The sequence below is a fragment of the Sarcophilus harrisii genome, chromosome 5 (assembly GCF_902635505.1).
Source record: "Sarcophilus harrisii chromosome 5, mSarHar1.11, whole genome shotgun sequence".
NCBI lineage: Eukaryota > Metazoa > Chordata > Mammalia > Dasyuromorphia > Dasyuridae > Sarcophilus > Sarcophilus harrisii.
In genome coordinates this window covers 256,875,803-256,894,325 of record NC_045430.1, presented here as the reverse complement: position 1 = coordinate 256,894,325, position 18,523 = coordinate 256,875,803, and the positions used below count along the sequence as shown (strand labels likewise).

At 37.8% G+C, this 18,523-nt stretch overlaps 1 protein-coding gene across 1 annotated transcript in view; it reads right to left on the bottom strand.

Annotated features, from left to right (window-relative positions):
• Positions 1 to 1,372: 1,372 nt before the first annotated feature.
• Positions 1,373 to 18,523, bottom strand: part of KCNH8 (potassium voltage-gated channel subfamily H member 8) — a 381,840-nt gene continuing 364,689 nt past the window's right edge. The window contains exon 16 of the mRNA XM_003772021.2: positions 1,373 to 2,689. Coding sequence (XP_003772069.1) covers positions 1,985 to 2,689 — 705 coding nt within the window. The 3' untranslated portion in view covers positions 1,373 to 1,984. The remainder of the gene's footprint in view (positions 2,690 to 18,523) is intronic.

Sequence of the window (18,523 nt, the reverse complement as noted above, 5' to 3'; positions counted from 1 at the left end):
TTTCTGTAGGTCCATTACTTATTTGCCCTCTTTTCTTGGTACCCATTTACAAATTTATCAAACTGTCTAGAAGTATATCGGTATGCCACTTTTGTAGGTCCTGATCTATGGGAAGACTTTTTGTTATTAGGGCTTACTCCCCTATCTTCTCTTCAAATGATTATGTATGTTATTTTTTGTTTAGTTATTATAACCTCCAGTAGAATATAGGATTCTTGAGATCAAATGCTGTTTTATAGTTTTTTTTTTTTTAATGAATGCTTGTGGATTGCATGGTTAAATTAGCCAAGGCAGGGCAATTGGGAAGTAAATTATTAAGATAATTTTCTTAGATAAAATCATTTATCTAGTTATATATCAAGGACATGTGATTTACAAATATTTGGCCAAAAAACTGAGGTTTTATTTGAGGGGGAAAACTGAGTTCCAGTAGCGATGGATCAAGAATTACTCATGCAATGGTAATTATGTGTTTATACTATCAAAGAAACTTTCTTTTTTCTCACTTGTCTTAGGCAGATTTAAGGAAGAGAACCTATATAATTTCTAAATAAATCTTTGTTCAGATGTGTTAAGACACTGAATTTCCATAGTCTTGCTCATCAAGGGTAGGGAATAATGTGGAAAAGTCTGGGAGCTATGCATTGAATATGGCAGCTACTTGGACCTAGAGCATTTAGATGAAAATTACCTTAACTGGAAGTACTAGGTACATTGATTGACACAAAATTTGCTTGGGCTTTTGAAGTATTCTTAAATTTTGATCCTTCTTATGTACATAAAAAGAAAACAATTTTAAAGGGAGGTTTATATCTTTATGAGTTAGAGCAGATGTATTTATACTTTTTCATAAGATGTATGAAAGTAATCAAAGAGGGAACAGATCCCTGAATTGGATGCTACTTGGCACAGGGAAATATCTGAGGCAGGAAACACCCAAGTTTCTTAAGTATGAAATTCTATCAATTAGTTTCCTTATCTTATGCACACTGAGAGAGTTTTAATGGAATCAACTAGCAAGGGCCCCTGTGCATAAAGGGGGTACCACATCACAGCATTTTAAGGTGAATATATTTGACTTAACATTGTGTCTGACATTCCATATTTTTATTTTATTAATAAAATATTACCCTATTTTCTTATTGGTATTCCACCAGTATGGTGATACATTTGTCCCAAACAGCATGCAGATAAAAGGGGATTCCTTCTTAAGCTACATCCTCTTAATAATAAATAATTTGATCTACTATACACAACAGTAGGGCATTTCTTGTTAAAACAGCAAGCTTTTTTCTTTTTACCAAAATGAAAACAAAACATTAATTTCTTTATAAATATTTTAAATATTTTAAATACATATTTCATACCAAGGATATAAAAATAGCCTTTTTTTTTTTGATAAATAAAGAAGTTTCATTTACATGACAAATAGCGTGCAACAGCTAACCACTGGCCACCAACTCTATCTGGCTGATTGTCTGGATGGCATGCAGGGATAATTGTCTCTTTGCCTTCGAATAACAGAAAAAAATATATATCAGCAGGAGCCAGGAGCACCCGGAGCCGACAGCGCTATGGATATTGTTCAGGAATGACAAACAGGCACTCAGGAAAAACCTTTGCTTTAAGCCACAAAAGGCTCCCACGACAAAAAGTGAGCCAGAAAATTCTTTTGTCCTGGACTTCCAGCTGCTGTAACCCCCTGGGTGTTTGGACTATTGCCAGAGTCTGTGGAACAGACCAATAGATTAATACCGATAGAGAAAATGCTTTCCACATGCTTCTAGAATCTAGAAATTGTTTTTTATGGTATGTATGAGGTTACACCTTTTCCTACCCGCTCGGTCTTTAGTATCGGGTGCCCCGCCATTGCTCGATCTCTGTCATTGGTAGAGAAAAGGCAAACCAAAGCAGTCATGCAGCAATGAGGTGGAAGTGGGGAGTCCCGTCCTATATGCTAAAGGTCCCCTCTGCAGACCAGTTATTATACATTGATGGCCTTGTTATCTTTCATGTCCGTTGTGCTTGTTACGATTTCCAGAGGGAAATCTTCTGAGGGTTTGATGGGATGGGATGGCATGCCCTCACGGTCCCAGGAGCCAGGCAAATTTTCCAAGCTGAGAGAACTGACTGCCCCTTGACTGAAACTACCTTCCTCCGATCTGCTGGGGAGCACGAGGTGCAAGGATGTCTCTGAGGAAGAACATGCTGAGGAGGAGAGAGTTGCTGAGATAGACTGAAGGGGGGTCAACGTGGTATCTGAATGGGGAGAAGTGCACCTTAGAAATTGCAAAGGACCCTCTCGGATGACCTGATAATGGGACGGGGAATAGTCAAGGCCTGAACAATGATAAAGATCGCTGTCCAAAAGGTTTTGCTCATTGGCTCCAGTTCTTTGGGGGCTGTTTCCAACAGAGGCACGTTCCATTTCCCAAATGCCAGACACGCTGTTACCATGACAGAGGTGTGCTTTGGTGCAGGAGGCCTTGCTTGCTGGCTTGTGCATACAGGATTGGTGAGCTGTCCAAGTCATTCGATTCTGTAAGCTCTCAATGGAGGGACACATGGATGCACTGTGAACCGAGCAAAACCCTGTAGACTTTGGGGCCATTAATACATTTTCCAGAAGATTCATTATATTCTTCATATCTTTGCTTAATTGTGAGACTTCTTGGGTTAAAGTCATTACCTGCAGTGATGAAACAAAGGAGGAGAGGCTAGTTAACTGTGTGATATTGAAATGGAGCTTCTATAGTCAATTCAATTCAAGTGGACCCATGGAAGTTACCTTCTATCCACTGTATATTTCTCCTGTATGGTCTGAGATTATAAATCTCTCAATGGCAGAGACTGATTTTGCTCTTTCTTGTTATTTCCAGAGCTTAGCACAGTGTTGGGCATATAGTAAGTATTTAACTAGTGATTTCTTGTTGATTGAAAGGTTAATTCTGGTGTCTCTCTAAGGGTGAATGGAATTCTGGAGCTGGGCTCTACTTCCAAGTCAACCTTCAGTGACTTTACTCCTCTAGAACCAAATATGACCCTTGGGTCCATGACAAAATACCATTCAACTGCAAGCAATAGCCTTAAATCCAACCCTGACACATCTCAAAGGCTCTCTGAAGCAGAGATGTTGAGGAATTAAGCAAAGCTTTCAGTGTCATTTGGGACCACAATGGATACTTTAGACATCTAGCTAGTTGAGATGAGCTGTTCCAGAATCAGTCTTGTCTCATATAGAGAAAGTAGGGGTTTGGATGGGGAGAAGAGCCACCATTGATCAAACTTATGGTTCTTTATTTGACATATTATTGGACCTGATTATAGTTCCATACTCCCGACTGGGCACAGGCTATGTGACCCCATCTTGCCTTCAATGTCAGTTTTACAAGAACTTTGGCCAAGAATTAAACTACAAAATATTATTTTAAAAAATAACTTGCATGATGTAAGAAGCTGGCTAGTCAGTTAATAAGAAACTACTTATGACTGTCATATCCTCTTCACTGGAATCTTTTATTCTATTATGCAAGCCTCACTACAACAATTGCTTTCAAGCTCAGGTTATTAATCACATAATTAAGTCTTCAGAGAAAAGTCAGACACATCCTGCCCATTAGAGATGGGATAAGATTATTTTTCTATCTGAGATTTTGATTTTTCTTTAAATAAAAGGACCTTATGATGACAGATTTTGAATTGGAAGGGACCTTGGAAGTAATTCTGTTCAATCTTGCCCCTTCACCCATTTACAGATGAGAAACCTGAGGCTTTGGCCTGATATCTAAATGAGTTCAGCTGTCAATTGGTTCATGAAATGTAATGGGACCCACATGGCAATGTAGAGGACAAACATCTTTCACTGGCTAATTTTAATTTACACATATATTTCTTTTTTATTCATTCATTCATTTATCTTTATTAAAGCTTTTTATTTCCAAAACATATGCATAATTTTCAACATTCACCCTTGTAAAACCTTGTGTTCCAAATTTTCCCTCTCTCTTCCTCCCTCCTTTCCCCTAGATGGGAAGTAATCCAATAACATATATCCCTTTTAAAAATGAACTAGACATATGGAATTCCAAATTTGTGGCAGTGATGATGCAGACCAAGAATACTTTTACAGATATTGAAATCTAAATTCAGAGAATTTGCAAGTTTGGAATAACTTTTGAGAACACTGGCTTTGAGTGTCTAGAACACTAGACATCAATTCTAGAATGCTTTTTACTGTATTAGATTGTGTGACCATGAGCAAGTCACTTCATTACTTTGGGTAAAGTGAGAGAGTTGCAGGTGGTGTGGTAAAGTGCAAAAGATCTTTGGAATTAGAGGACTTGTATTCAAATCCTGCCTCTATTATTTGCTACTTCTTTGACTCTGGACAAGTCATATAACCTCCCCTAGCCCTAGTTTCCCCATCTGTAAAATGTGGAGATTGGACTAGATGTCCATTAAGGTCCTTTCCAGAACTATGACCAATCCAATGCAATTATGAAAAAAATGGGATATTATAGACTAGTTTCTATTAATGATCATTTTTGAAGGGGAAGTAGATGGTAAAGGGAGTAAACAAGAGAGGGCGAGGGAAGGATATATCTGGAATGATAATATGACAACACTGAGAAGAAGAGAAAAGAAAGAGAACAAAAAGAAAAGAGCAAGGAGGAGAAAGAGGAGGAAGAGAGAGAAGAAAAAGGAGGAGGAATAGAAGAGGAGGAGAAGGGAGAGAAATAGGAAGAGCAAGAAGGAGGAGAGGAGGAGGGAGAGACAGGGAGAGCAAGATGGAGAAGAGGAAAAGGAGGGGGAGAGGATAAATGGGGAAATTAAGAGAAAAGAAAGAGAGAGAAAAGTTAAAGGATTGTTGTTACAGAGTTAAAGGAAAATTGTCATGGTTGCCTAAGGGAAAGCTGTAAAATATTGGAGGAAAAGAAAAAGCATTGCTAACTGATGGCACAGTCTGCTGGTGCTAATATCACTTCACGTTCTCATGTTATCCTTCTCCCTCAAACTTTCAGCTAAGTTTACCGGAGTATTTTCTTTCTTGCTCTTCCCTCCTATGGGGCATTTCTCTCATATTACCATGGAATTCAATTGTAAAATGGAATTTGCTGTGGTGTATCTATTCCACATGATGAAGTGAACCTATATCATATTGACACGAGGACTGGGAGCATCTGGCCTTTGGGTACTCTCTGACCCACTTGGAAGTTGTGTGGACATGCTTGCTATGCTCTCTACATGGTAGGATACCAAGGGAGAAAATTGAGTTTTTACAAAGGCAGGCAAATTTTGTGACATGTTCTGAGATTAGCAAAGGACAGCACCATGTGTAAATGGCAAACTAAAACATTTATTAAATATCCAGCAGGTAAATAGCATCTTCTGCAAACAAAGTCAAAGTCTGTCTACAGTAATACCCGGTGGAATATCTTGATAACATTCTTTTCTCAAAGGCCTATGAAAAAAAGTTTACAATAGGAGAAAGCTAGAATCCTGAGAATTTTTGAGACTGACACATTTCGATCTATCTATGTTCTTACAAGCAATTGGTTTAGCAAAAATACAATTTAACTTTTCTTGGACATTTATTTAAACATGTCAACTTTTGTTTAAATGAGATTAGTTATATGATTCAATAGATCATTTGAAGACAATGGAGAGTAAAGAATAAGGAGGCAGAGTTGGAGTTAGTAAAACTGGGGTTCAAATTCTGCGTCTGATATATACCACATGACCTTGGGTATCATTGTGATGGGGTCTTCAATGTCAGACATGGTTAGCACAGAAATTGATAAAAATGAATCACTGAGGCAGGTAGGGAGAAGGTGCTGATAGAGATCATGTTAGTTCTGTAGTCTCACCCTTTGGGAAGTGAGAAATCTTCCAGTCAGAAATCTGAGTTATGTCAAACTCCTGAGAGCCCAGCTCTGTAAGGGTCTTGAGCATTCTCAAGACCATGGCTTGTTAGAAATCCAAGTCATATCCCTGAGTCTAAATTTTCACCATAAAATCTACTTATGGGCCATCCTATGACTGCTGCCCTCCTTTGGATCAGTCCATCATGGCACTATCTCATGGTGTCTTTCTCCTTACCTTTCCCTCATGCTCCATGATATCTCCCCAACTCCATTATGCTTTTCAATCCCATTTCTCCTATTATAACTAACTCTTTTAGAGGGCTAATTCCCTTTTAGGATTTAACCTGCCAGCTAAGAACATGCCCCGACCTCATGGGGTGCTCCCTTTCTAGTGGGTAATTGTGAATTCCACTGAGGAACTTGCTTTTCTATGCTTTCCCACTCTATTTCATATTTACAATTCCTGGTGTCTACTGTATCCCTTCATTTTGTCTGTAACCTATCCCCCCTAACTAAATCTACCTTTTTGCCAAAGAGAATGGCCATTATGATTGTTCACATGACCAAATTTTTGTTGCCTACCATTGTCAGGTGTCTACATCACCCACATCAATTGAACTTTCCACAGTTCTTTAAGACTAAGTTCCAGAGCAATTACTGATCTGTTTTAATAAAGAAAGTTTTCTCAGTGAGTAACTCCCTACACCAATGAAACCAGAGGGCCAGGGGAAAATGACACTAGAAAACAGGATCATGGATATAGGGCTGGATAGTAGTTACATCTAGCCCAAGATCACATAGATCACAAGATCTTTGAGGTAGAATTTGGACTACACCATTCTTGATACCAAGTCCAGCACTTTATGCATTATCTACACCAAGGATCTCTGGTTTCATCAGTGTGGAAACTCCTTTCACCAATTAGATGATTCTGTAGATGGTCTCGTATTGCTGCTATGATCAAACAACTCACTCCATTCTGGCCAACCTTATAGTGAGTTTCTAAGGTCATCTTGCTTGATTCTCAAGTCATAGAAACACATTTTAGCAGTTCATTTTCAGAACTTTCCCAGCTTGGTAGGGCCTGCTGGAGCTTGTATTATACTTTCTAAGACTTTGAGACACCATCATCATTTAGTCAGTCAGTAAGCATATATTAAGCACTTACTATATACCCTACTCCCAGTGTTAAACATGGGATAAAAAAGGGAAAATACTTTGTTCTTGACTTGTTCTTAAGTCCTTGACTTAAGGAGTCCATAATCTGGCACATTCAACCAATGCACACACAAGGTATACACAAAGGGAGGAACATTGAGAAAGGACAATTGCAGAAGGTAAGATTTGAATTTAACCTTGAATGAATTCAGGGAAACCTCTAAGTCAAGATAAGAAGAAGAAGGGGATATTTTTGAGGGGAATGGAAAGTATATAACAATTACAGCGCCAGCAAACAACTATTTTGGGTCTTGGCATTTTAAACACGCACAAAAGAATGTTCTCATTTCAAAGTAAACTAGTTAATTAATATGAACAACATGAAGTAATGAAGTGAGTGAACAGAGATGTTTCCTCTACCATCAGTGTTTGGGTTTGGGATTTTTTAGGTGGTAAATTACTGTCATTGTGCATGTAGGAAGACAGTCATGAGTGACGTGAGGGGGAATAACCTGCTTACAGCAGGGCATGACTTCTCGTTCCCTTCAATAGGACAAAACCATCTATCAAAAGAAAAGAAAACATTGCTCCAGAGGTTGATACTTTTCCCCACATGAAGGAAACAACTTACTTGTTATCTGCTCACACAGGATCCCTGTTATCAGGAACTGAGGACTCATTACTTTGACAGTGAAAGGAACCCTCTGAAAAATGGGTATGTCAGAGTATCATTTAGCCCGGATCTCCCACTGCACGTTAGGATATCCTGCTGGAATTGTAAACACTGTATTCAAAGATAGGGATGACCCTGATGTTCTTCACCAAATGAAAGCATTTATAAGAGGGCCAGAATGAAGGTTTTTGGCTTTACAGGGATGCGAGACTTGGGGTTTTCCCATGTGTGGAAAGATAAATTCTCTTTAGAATTCTAACCAAGTTTTGTTCACCTGAGATCTAGCCACCAGATTTAGGTAAGAGGTAGGTGGGTTGATGCAAGGCTGCCTGGGATAGTGGGTGAAGGTTGGCTTTCTAGTCAGGGAAACCTGATTAAGATACTGTCTTCTACAAGACCTCTGGAAAGAAACCTGACACTTTTGTGCCACAAGGCAACTCTGTAAGTTACAGACAAATTGCTGATCTGTCTCATTTTCTACCCAGGGAGTTCTGGGAAAATGATGGGCTCTGGAGTAAGAGAATCTAGGTTCAAATCCCCTTTTTAATACTTCCTATTTGCTTGACTTTGGTAAGACATTTTATTTCCTAAGCCCCAATTTCCTTACCTGTAAAATAAAGGAATTAGTCTGGATGGTCTCTGAGATTTTTTTACATCATTAAATTAATGATTTTATGATTTTTTTAGATATTGATTTAACTCATATCTCTCTTAGAACTGAGTGGACTACAAATGGAGAACTCAGATGAAGATGCATTTTTCAGAAAACTTTATGGAAATGCACTGTGGAAAACTCTATCTTAATTCTATGGTTAAATGTTTTTCTTAGCATAAAAACTATTTGATTTGGAACAACTTTCAAAGAGGAGAAACAGAATCCATATCATTGAAACAATAGAAGTGAGATCAATGATTCTCAAAGTGTGGGCCAGGGACCTCTGCAGGTGCCCAAGACTTTTTCAGGCCATCCACCAGGTCAAATTTATTTTCAAAATAATACTGTTTTGATTATTACTACTTATTTTTATGATATTAGATATTCTATTAATATGGTAAGCATTGGAAATAAAGCTATTTTAGTATTACTAGGAAAATAGTTTAATACTTTTATTTCTAATATTTGCCATATTAGAAATAAAAACATTTTAGTAGTGTTGTGGATAAATATTGATACATATATCAACAGATATAACTCATTTAAGCAGAAATTCTTTTAGGAGTTCTGAGTAATCTTTAAAAGTTCAAAGGAGTCCTGAGATCAAATGATTTAGAATTGGTGATCTAGACCAAGATGCTATAGAAATGATAGTAATAATAATAATGATATAATGATGAGCATAGTTAAATAACTTAACTCTTCACCAGTATTTTCAATTCATATTTAAAGTTTTTGGCCTCGAGAAATTTTTTGGTTTTGATTTTATTGCCATTCACAACTTAAGTATAAACCTGTAGGGGAAAACTACCTGACTGAAGAATATGAAATTGTCGATTTTATAACAGGCACTCTTTGTTCTGTCGATACAGTATGAGGAAGTATTACTGTTCTTCAAACTTAATACATAAATTTGCTTCTACCCAATCTTTGAGTATTCCCCAAGTTGCCAAGAGAAAGGAGTGATTTCCCCAGTTAAGAATCCCCTTTCATTGTGCTTCCTTCATAATTACAGACATGGTCTCTTCTGACCATGGGTTCTCTTAGTCTTCATTCTTTCCCTTGTTTTGTCACTTGTCCTGACAGGATCTTGATTTCCTTTGGTATTTCTACTTCCCTGGGAAATCGATTTTCCTACCTGTTCACTTCCATCTCTTATAACTCCATTATGAGAGCCAAGTGACAAATTCATTTCGATTATGATTTTATGAGCTAGGGGTTGGTGTCCTATCCTGTACCTGCTTATGATTCTGGCCCTCAGTTGTGTGTGAGACCTTCCAATGATGTCTGATGGAAAGGTTCAGGGGGAGGACAATAATATCAGCTCACAAATTTAATCTTTGGTTGAAATAGGGCCACCTGAAAATATCTCATAAATAAGAGGTATATTCAAATAATTATTCTATCATTCTTATTCCCTATACAAAGTGAGGGGGAAAGGGAACAAACACTTATAAGTATTCACTGTGTGCCAGATACTGTAGTAAATGTTTTATAAATATTAATTATCTCATTTGATGTTCTCAACAGCCCTGTGAGTAGGCAATAGCCTTGTGTTATTATTATGTTCATTTTAAAATTGAAGAAATTGAGATACAGAGAGTAAATTATCTTTGGAACATATAGTTAGTAAATGTCTGAGGCTGTCTTTGATCTCAAGTCTTCTAAACTTCGGGCCTGGTGTTCTATCCATTGCACCATCTGGCTAAGATTGGCCTATGTAATTTTCTTGTAATGAAAGAAGGAATGATGCCATTATGGGTAGGCTTAGACTCTGTCAATCACATAAATACAACTCACTTTGAGATTTAAAACCCAAAGGAAAGTATTCAGACAATTTGCAAAGTTTTGTTGATTCCATCCAAACATATTTCATATCTATCCTACCTTCTCATATTCTAGTTTGGGTACTCATCATTTTTCATCTTGATTATTGTGGTAGCATCCAAATTGGACTATAATTATTCTTCCACAGATATCTCTAATTGACATTTTAAAAATGTATACCTGATTATGTTACTTCTTACCCAAAAATCTTTGGGAGTTCAATGTCATCTCTAGAATCAAATTCAAAATCTTCAACCTGGTATTGGAAGTTCTCAACAAAAAAACTTCCACCTAATTTTTACTCATATAAGTCATGGTTGAAATCATTATTTTAGTAAAAAAGAATGACTATTTCCTCTAAGTGACATTACATCTCTCTCCTTATCTTTTCCACAGGTCCCCCTCCCCATGTCTAGAATGCCCTCTTCCCTTATTTCTGCCTATTAGAATCCCCACTTTCCTTAAAGCCTTAAAGCAAAAACTATCTTTTCATGAGTCCTTTCCTATTAGAAATGTTCTCTCCCTCATGATCTTATCTTGAGTAATTGATTTGTATTTTTTGTGCATATGTTCTATTTTTCAAGAACAATTCAACCTTCCCAAGGCCAGGGACTATTCTGTTTTTATCATTTTTTCCCAACAGTCTACATTTCCCCCAAAAAACTTACCTACATTAAGTGAATATTCATTAAATTGGATCAAATGTACTAGAAGACCAAAGTATTTGAGGCATCTTTTTAGTTACTCATTTGATGACCTCTTTTTAATTTGTTTTTCTCCACAGTAAACATTATGTAGAACATATTAGAAGCAGTTAAGAGACACAGTGGATGGAGGCACTGGACATTTCCTAGCTGTATGATCCTGGACAAATCATTAACTTATATGCTTCCACTTTCTTATCTGTAAAATGGGGAAAGTAATAATACCCATTTTCCTGTTTTTATAAAGATAAAATGAGGTAATATTTATAAAGCACTTTGCAAACAATAAAGTGCCATTTAATATTTATTATTATCATGAGTTAAACTAATAACAAGCATCTTTCCCCTTGACTGATTTTTCCCCTTGACTTTGAGTAATGTTTTATGCTCATATGACTTGACATTTGAAGGGTTAAAGAATTATGTCTGTCATATGCTATGATACTTGTTAGAGCTCTTATTATCATTTAGTTATTTTTCAGTAATGTCTGACTTTTTGCAACCCCATTTGGAATTTTCTTGGCAAAGTTACTGGAATTGTTTTGCCATTTTCTTCTCCAGATCATTGGAGATGAAGAAACTGAGGCCACCAGGGTTAAAGGACTAGCTCAGAATCACACAGCTAGTAAAAAGCTGAGAGCAGTTTTGAACACAGGAAAATGAGTCTTCTTGACGCCAGGCTTAGCATGCTATCGACTATGTTCCGTAGCTGCCCTGTTTGAGATCTAGAAGTGGATATTATATAGGTAGGTCTTGATTAGATTGATTTATGGAAAGATGTGGGAAAGAAGCACACAGGATGGGAAGATGTGGGATAGTTTGCCTGTGACCTGAATGAACAAGATCATGGCAGCATCTAAGGCGTTGTTGCTGTGAAAATTTTTTATTTTTTCCTACTAAGATTGTCTCTCTCATGGTCTTCAGGCACAGAGTTTCATCCCATATGGGGAGAAGAAACTTGTTATTTTTCTCCAGTAAGCAGATGGGGGAAGCATCTGTTGACATAATCATCATAGTTCAAAAAGTTCTTGACCCATTGCACAGTTTTTTGCCAAACATCATCCTCATTTCCTTGCTGGAGACAATTTGCCTCAATTCAGTGGTACTAATTACAGGGACTGGAATTCCCTCCTGCCAGGGATACTCACACATTTCACAGGCTCTGATTCAGGTAATTAAGTGCTCTTTCATTCCAGCTTTTGTGGTGGTATGGAGTTAGGAGGGAATTCAGAAAAGTTCATTCAATCTCAATAAGCTGGCCAAAGCACAAAGACTATAGGGATAATTCTATCTTTATGTCTCTTGATTCACAAAGCATTCACTAAACAAATGCATATCCTTTATCCGCTAACTAAAGTAATAATCATCTTTCTGTAGTCATGTAAATTTCTTCTGAATGAAGATCTCAAACATTTCCTTAAAAAAATCATTCTATGGACAGCTGGAGATCCCAGAGCCCAGGCAGTTGAAGGGGGTTTGGGGTCACACAAGAATAAAACATAGGCCTCTCTATGTTTCCAGGTGCAGCCAGTACCTCAAAACAATAGTGTTTTATTGCTGGAAGAGACCTTGAGATTGTCAAGTCATGTTCTCCACTTTATGGGTCAAGAAACAAATCCAAAACACACAGCGATTTGAGAGTCAACAGAGTATAGGTCCAAGAGTACTGAACTTGAAAATGGGAGAGTCCTGAGGCTCAAGATAAGTTCTAAAAACTGCTATTTGTATGTGTGCTCATGTGAAGTTATTACCTTTCTCCAAGCCTCAGTTTCCTCATCTGTGAAATCAGGATGGTGATACTTAGTTTGCCTACCTTTTGGGGTTGTGAGGAAAACTTGTCAATCAGGTCAACAAGAGATTATTAAGCACCTGCTATGTACCAGGCACTGATTGGGGATACAAAAAAGGGGGAAATAGCCTCTGCCACCAAGAAGTTCAAATGGGGGTGGGGAAGATAAAAGGCAAATCCTGGACAAACAAATGAATGTATATAGGATGTACTGAAATCTAGTCTCAGAGGGAAGGCTAGTATTGGGAAGATAAGAAAAGATCGGCTGCATAAGGTAGAGTTTTAGCTGAATCCTGAAGGAAGTTGGGGAAACCAGAGCTGGCGATGAGAAAGGAAAGCTTTCTATCCAAGGAGAACAAAAAGCCTGGAAAATGCACAGCCGTGAGATGGATTGCATTGTGGAGGGAACAGCAAGGAGGCCAGCATCACCGGATTGGGTATTTTATAGAGTGGGGCACAGTGTGAGATGAATGGAAAGGTAGGAAGGGCACGGGCTATAAGGGCTTTAAAGGCAAACAAAAGGTTTTATATTTGATCCTGGAACTAGGAGGGAGCCAATGGAATTTATTGAGTGACTGTGTGTGTGTGTGTGTGTGTGTGAGAGAGAGAGAGACCCAAAGACATAGAGAGAGAGAAGGATGGAGGAAGGAAGAAAGGGAGGAAGATGGGAGAAAGATGAGAGCTGGAGAGGGACAGAGAGAGAGAGAGACAGAGAGAGAGAAAGGAAGGCAAGGGAGAAAAAGAGGGAGAGGGAAAAAGAGAGAGAGAGAGGTCAATTTTTAATTTCCCCATTTCTGTCAAGGGCACTGCCACTCTTCTAGTTACTCAGGTTCATAACTTTGGTGCCATCCTTTCCTCCTGTCTCACTCTTATTTCTTTTCTCTAATATGTTGCCATATTCTTTTAATTCTGTGTTCACAACATTTCTTACACATACCACCCTCTCCTCTGTGACATTGCCATGATCCTGGTACAGGCTGTAATCACCTCATACTTGAACTATTGCAATAGACTTTGAGTTCTTCTCTGTGCCTCGAGTCTTTCCCTACTCTAGTTCACCCTCAGCTATCAAAGTGATCTTCCCAAAGTGAACATTTGACCATAAATCTTATAATCTCCAACAACTTCCATTTACCTCTCAGATCAAATATAAAATTCTCTATTTGGCTTTGAAAGCCCTTCAAAATATGGAGCCTTCCCACCTTTCCTTTGTCCTTGTCCTTCTTTCCCTTCTGTGTACTCTGCAGTGTGAGGACACTGGCCTCCATACTGTCCCTCACAATGCACTCCATCTCCTGAATCCATGCATTTTCATTGGCTCTACCCCATGCATGGAATGCTCTCTTTCCTTAGCTTGATCCCCTGGTCTTTCTGGTTTCCTGGTTAAAAATCCCACTTTCTGCAAGAAGCCATTCCTGCTTCCCCATAATGGTAGTCACTGCTCAATCAGATTGTTTCTAATTTATTCTGTATATACAATGTCGCTTGCATGTTGCCTTTGTCATTTGATTATAAACTCCTTGAAGTCAAAGCTTTTTTGTCTTTGTTTCCCTATGCTTAACATAGTGTCTAGAACATAATAGACACTTAATATATGTTTGCCAACTTGACTCGGTCTACTCTAGAAAACCAAGTGGAGAGTGAACTGGAGGCAAGGAGATAGATCAGAAGGCTATTACAATAGTCTGGACATGAGGTGATGAGGGTCTGGTAATGTCGGAGGAGGGGGCTTATATGAGAGAAGCTGGGAAGGTAAGCTTGAAGGGATTTGGCTGGTGCAGGGAGCTGAGGATGACATCTCATAAAAAGGCTTTGTCAGCTTTTATCTTTGCCAACCTTTGTGAAGTTAGCATTATTAGTACTTCCTAAGGTTGCAGAATGAGCCAATGCCTCTTAAATTCAATTTAAAAAAGGATTGCAGCAATGGCATTACCAATACAAAACGACCAGTTTTGGCCCTGGATGGTTATTGCTTGGAAGCTTATAGTGAATTCTGCAAACTCAGACCCTTATGGGCAACTTCATTCCATTTTAGATGGCTTGTTATAATCCATTATTTATAAGTATTCTGGCTGTTTTGTTCATCTGTTTTCTGGTCTCCTCTGACAGCACTAAAAGGCCAAAAGAATCTCATAGCCTTTAGCCAAAGTCAGGTTGAAAGACCCTGCCCTCTCCAGACAGCAGCCTTCTAGACTGCTGATTCATTAAGGGGTAGATATCAGGGGAAAGAGGGATTTCCTTTAAAAAACCATCTCTTTCCAGTTCCATCTTTTCCACTCCTCAAACCCAAACTATACTGGATACTGCTTGGACTGAGGGGCTACATACAAATGTGGAAAGTGGTAGAGTTGGAGGGCCAGAAGCAAAACTTTGGTGTCACCATCAGTGGCTCCAGAGCTAAGAAATACTTAATTAATCCCCTATCTCAAGAGCAGCCCCACAAAGAAACTCTATTGCATCCAGACATGCATCTGTGCTCCAGATCTTGAATAACATTGAGTGAAATAGAGGGCCTGAAAATGAGCAGGATTCTAGTAGAATAACCATGGAAATAACCCGCTATTATGGGAATTCTCCCCAAATAACTTTGGGTAGGTAAGTTCATTGATCATTCCTGTCATATATCCAGAAATGCCCAGACAATTGCCAACTTACTTCTACTGGGATGTAGGCAGTCTGAGTCATTTATTACTTTGGGAAGAAATCCTTCCTGTGTGGTTCTAGGCTCTGTCTTTGGATGGCCTAACTTTTAGAGGCTCCACTTCATTTGTGGTAAATCAGTCCTAACTCTGACACAAACTGGCTGTGACAAATCACTTAAACTCTGAGTCACCTAGTCAAATCTCTGAGTCTGTAAGTGGTGAAGAAGGTACCAACAAGCATGGGTAGAGTGTATTTCCTCTTCTAGGAATTCCTTATACAGACAAAATCCCAGTGGTAGACTACAGCTAGTATCTCTCTCCTATATCATCCCCAGAGCCAGCATATCATGGTGGATAGAGTCAGGAAGGATTGTACACATACTATCTGTGGGACCTTGGGCTAGTCACTTAATCTCACTCAACAACTTTTCAATACTATAATTCAAAGAAATGATGTTGATCTGCATTGATAAAGGACCTCTCTTTGTTGTCGGATGTATTAGTTCCCTAAATTGATGTAGGTAGGGTTGGTTCAAACCAGTTCCAAGAATATAGCACAAAGTACTGTGGGAGAATGATTTGTTTGGGGATGGGGGGAAAGCTGAAAGAGGGAAAAAATCAATGGTTTGGAACCATAAGAATTTGATTATAACTATTGTTCTGCTACGTGCTAGCTGTGAGACTTTATACAAGTCACTTTCTGGGTTCTACATCTGGAAAACTGAAGGGTTGGACTATCTGACCTCTAAGTCTTCTTCTAGCTTAAGAGATGAGGAATAAAAATGCAGAAAATCTCCCTCTCAACCTCATGAAAAAGAAAGCATTGATGATAAGATCCCCAAACCAAAAACTAAAGCAGAAACAAATTTGAACACTGACTATTTCTCTCCTTGACTGTCAGTATTACAACAAAAAATAGAAAGAAAGGAAAAAAGGAATGTGGAGGAAAGGCTCTACTAATAAACACTTTAACACATGCTGATTAATGTGAGGCTCCCTTTTATCATACTGAGGATCTGAGGCAAAAGATGGGCAAATGAGATACATAATCCAGCTGAGAATATATATTATGGAGAGCAGAAATTGGCGTAAGCACAGACAGGAGTTTAAAAAGTCAAGGAAATGAATTAGGGATGAATTGCTATTACTATTACACAGTATGTAGTTACCAATCATGAATTTTGGGGCTAAAAAAAGCTTCGTGACAATCAGGGAAAATTACCAGTGGATGGATATATATATATATATATATATATATATATATATATATATATATATATGTATTTTAAAATCTTCCTTGCAAGTCTTACAAATAGGCTCACCAAAGATTTTTGTCAGTGGCCTAGAGGATATTAAAGGTAGAGTACAAATGAAAGGGGGCTTTATTTTATATAGTAAAATTTTTCAGACGTTCTTATTTATAGAAGACACCATCTTGCATGAAGTCCCCAAAGCACATCCTCAGTGAGATCCATAATCACTGAACAGAGTTTGGCCTAAGAATCTACACAAGAAAAATCAACTGGATGAAAAAACAATCTATTTTCCAAACCATGACAGGTAGTTGGATGAAGAATTCATAATGCTGGTCTATCTACTAGTCATCTCTTAACACAAGTTAGTAAAGAGTTATTTGAATTCAACTGGATTATTTTCCTCTAAGCTGGTCTGTATATGTGGATATGCCCTAATTCACTATGTACTAGAATAAGAGGTAACACAGAGAAAATAATTTCCGATATACATGTAGCTATTCAATCCACTTTCAATCTCAGTTCTATAAACATTTACTAAGCATAGACTATGTTCAAATGACTTAATTTCTCAGAGTCCTTAGGTAACTCTCTAAGCTTACAAATTATATAAGAGTTGCAGATCTGCATCTATGAAGCATGTTTCCACACTGGGAGTTCTCTATATGATTCAAATTACAAGTTTTAACTTGAGTCTTTCCCTTTTCTAAAAAAAGGGCAAATCATTATTTAGATACTTAAGGATGTGAAGACATTCTCTGATGTCAAAGAAACTTATATTCTATCACAGGAAATAGGGGACCCAACATGGACACCAATATGAGTCATACAAGGAAAACTGAGAGACACTAGTAACTGAGGGGATAGGAGACAATTGGGAAAAGCACAAAGGAGTGAGTGTCTGAACTGAGACTTTGAAGGGATATAATACATTTGAAACATGAGGATAAAGTACATTGCAACCATAGTGAATAATAACTTGTGCAGATACCAAGAGGTAGGAGATAGAATTAGCAAGTTTGGGGGATGGCTAGTAGTATAGTTAGGTTGGAATTCATAAAGGGAAATAGTGTGAAATAAAGTACCAAAGATAGATTGGAGCCATATATGGTGGGAATTTAAAAAAGAAGTTAGAGAGCTTAATTTTGTGCTAAAAGGTGACTTGAAGTTATTTACTTTTTTTTTTAAATGTTCCTATACTGTTGTATTCTGATGTGATCTTAAAATTGTCTTTACATGCTTAGTAGTTTGTCAGACTTTGCATGCTGGTTTACCAAATATACATGATGTTATTGAGAAGGATATTCATAGAATACTTTCACAATTTTCAGTCAATAAATATTTACTAAGCACCTACTATGTGCCAACCATTATGCTAACTAAGCACTGGGAAAACAAGACGAGGCAAAAGATCATCCCTGTCCTTGAGGAGTTCATAATCTAATGGAGAGAGATAACATGTAAGCAACTATGTTCAAACAAACATTTATAGCATAAATTGGAAATAACCAACAGAGAGAAGCTATTATAATAATGAAGGATTGGGAATGACTCTCTGTAGAAGTATTTTATTGAGGACTGAAAGGAAGCCAGCTAAGCCAGGAGCTGGAAATAAGGATGCAGAATATTACATGTATGGAATATTTCACAGCCAGTGAAAATGTCTTGGATTTGGAGTTGGAGTCTTATTTGAAGATCAACAAGGAGGACAGGACCATCAAAGCACATGGGATAAGAGATATATAAAGACTAGAAAAGTTTTTGGGGGCTAAGTGATAAGAATTTTGAAGTTCAAAGAGAAAAAATTATATTTGATTCTGGAGGTGATAGGGAATCACTTCGAGTTTAATGAGTTAGGAATGTTAGGAAAACCCTTTTGGCATCTGATTCATTGCACACACATCAGGGAATGACCTATATTTGATACCCCAAATATGTAATGAATAGCAAATAAGCAT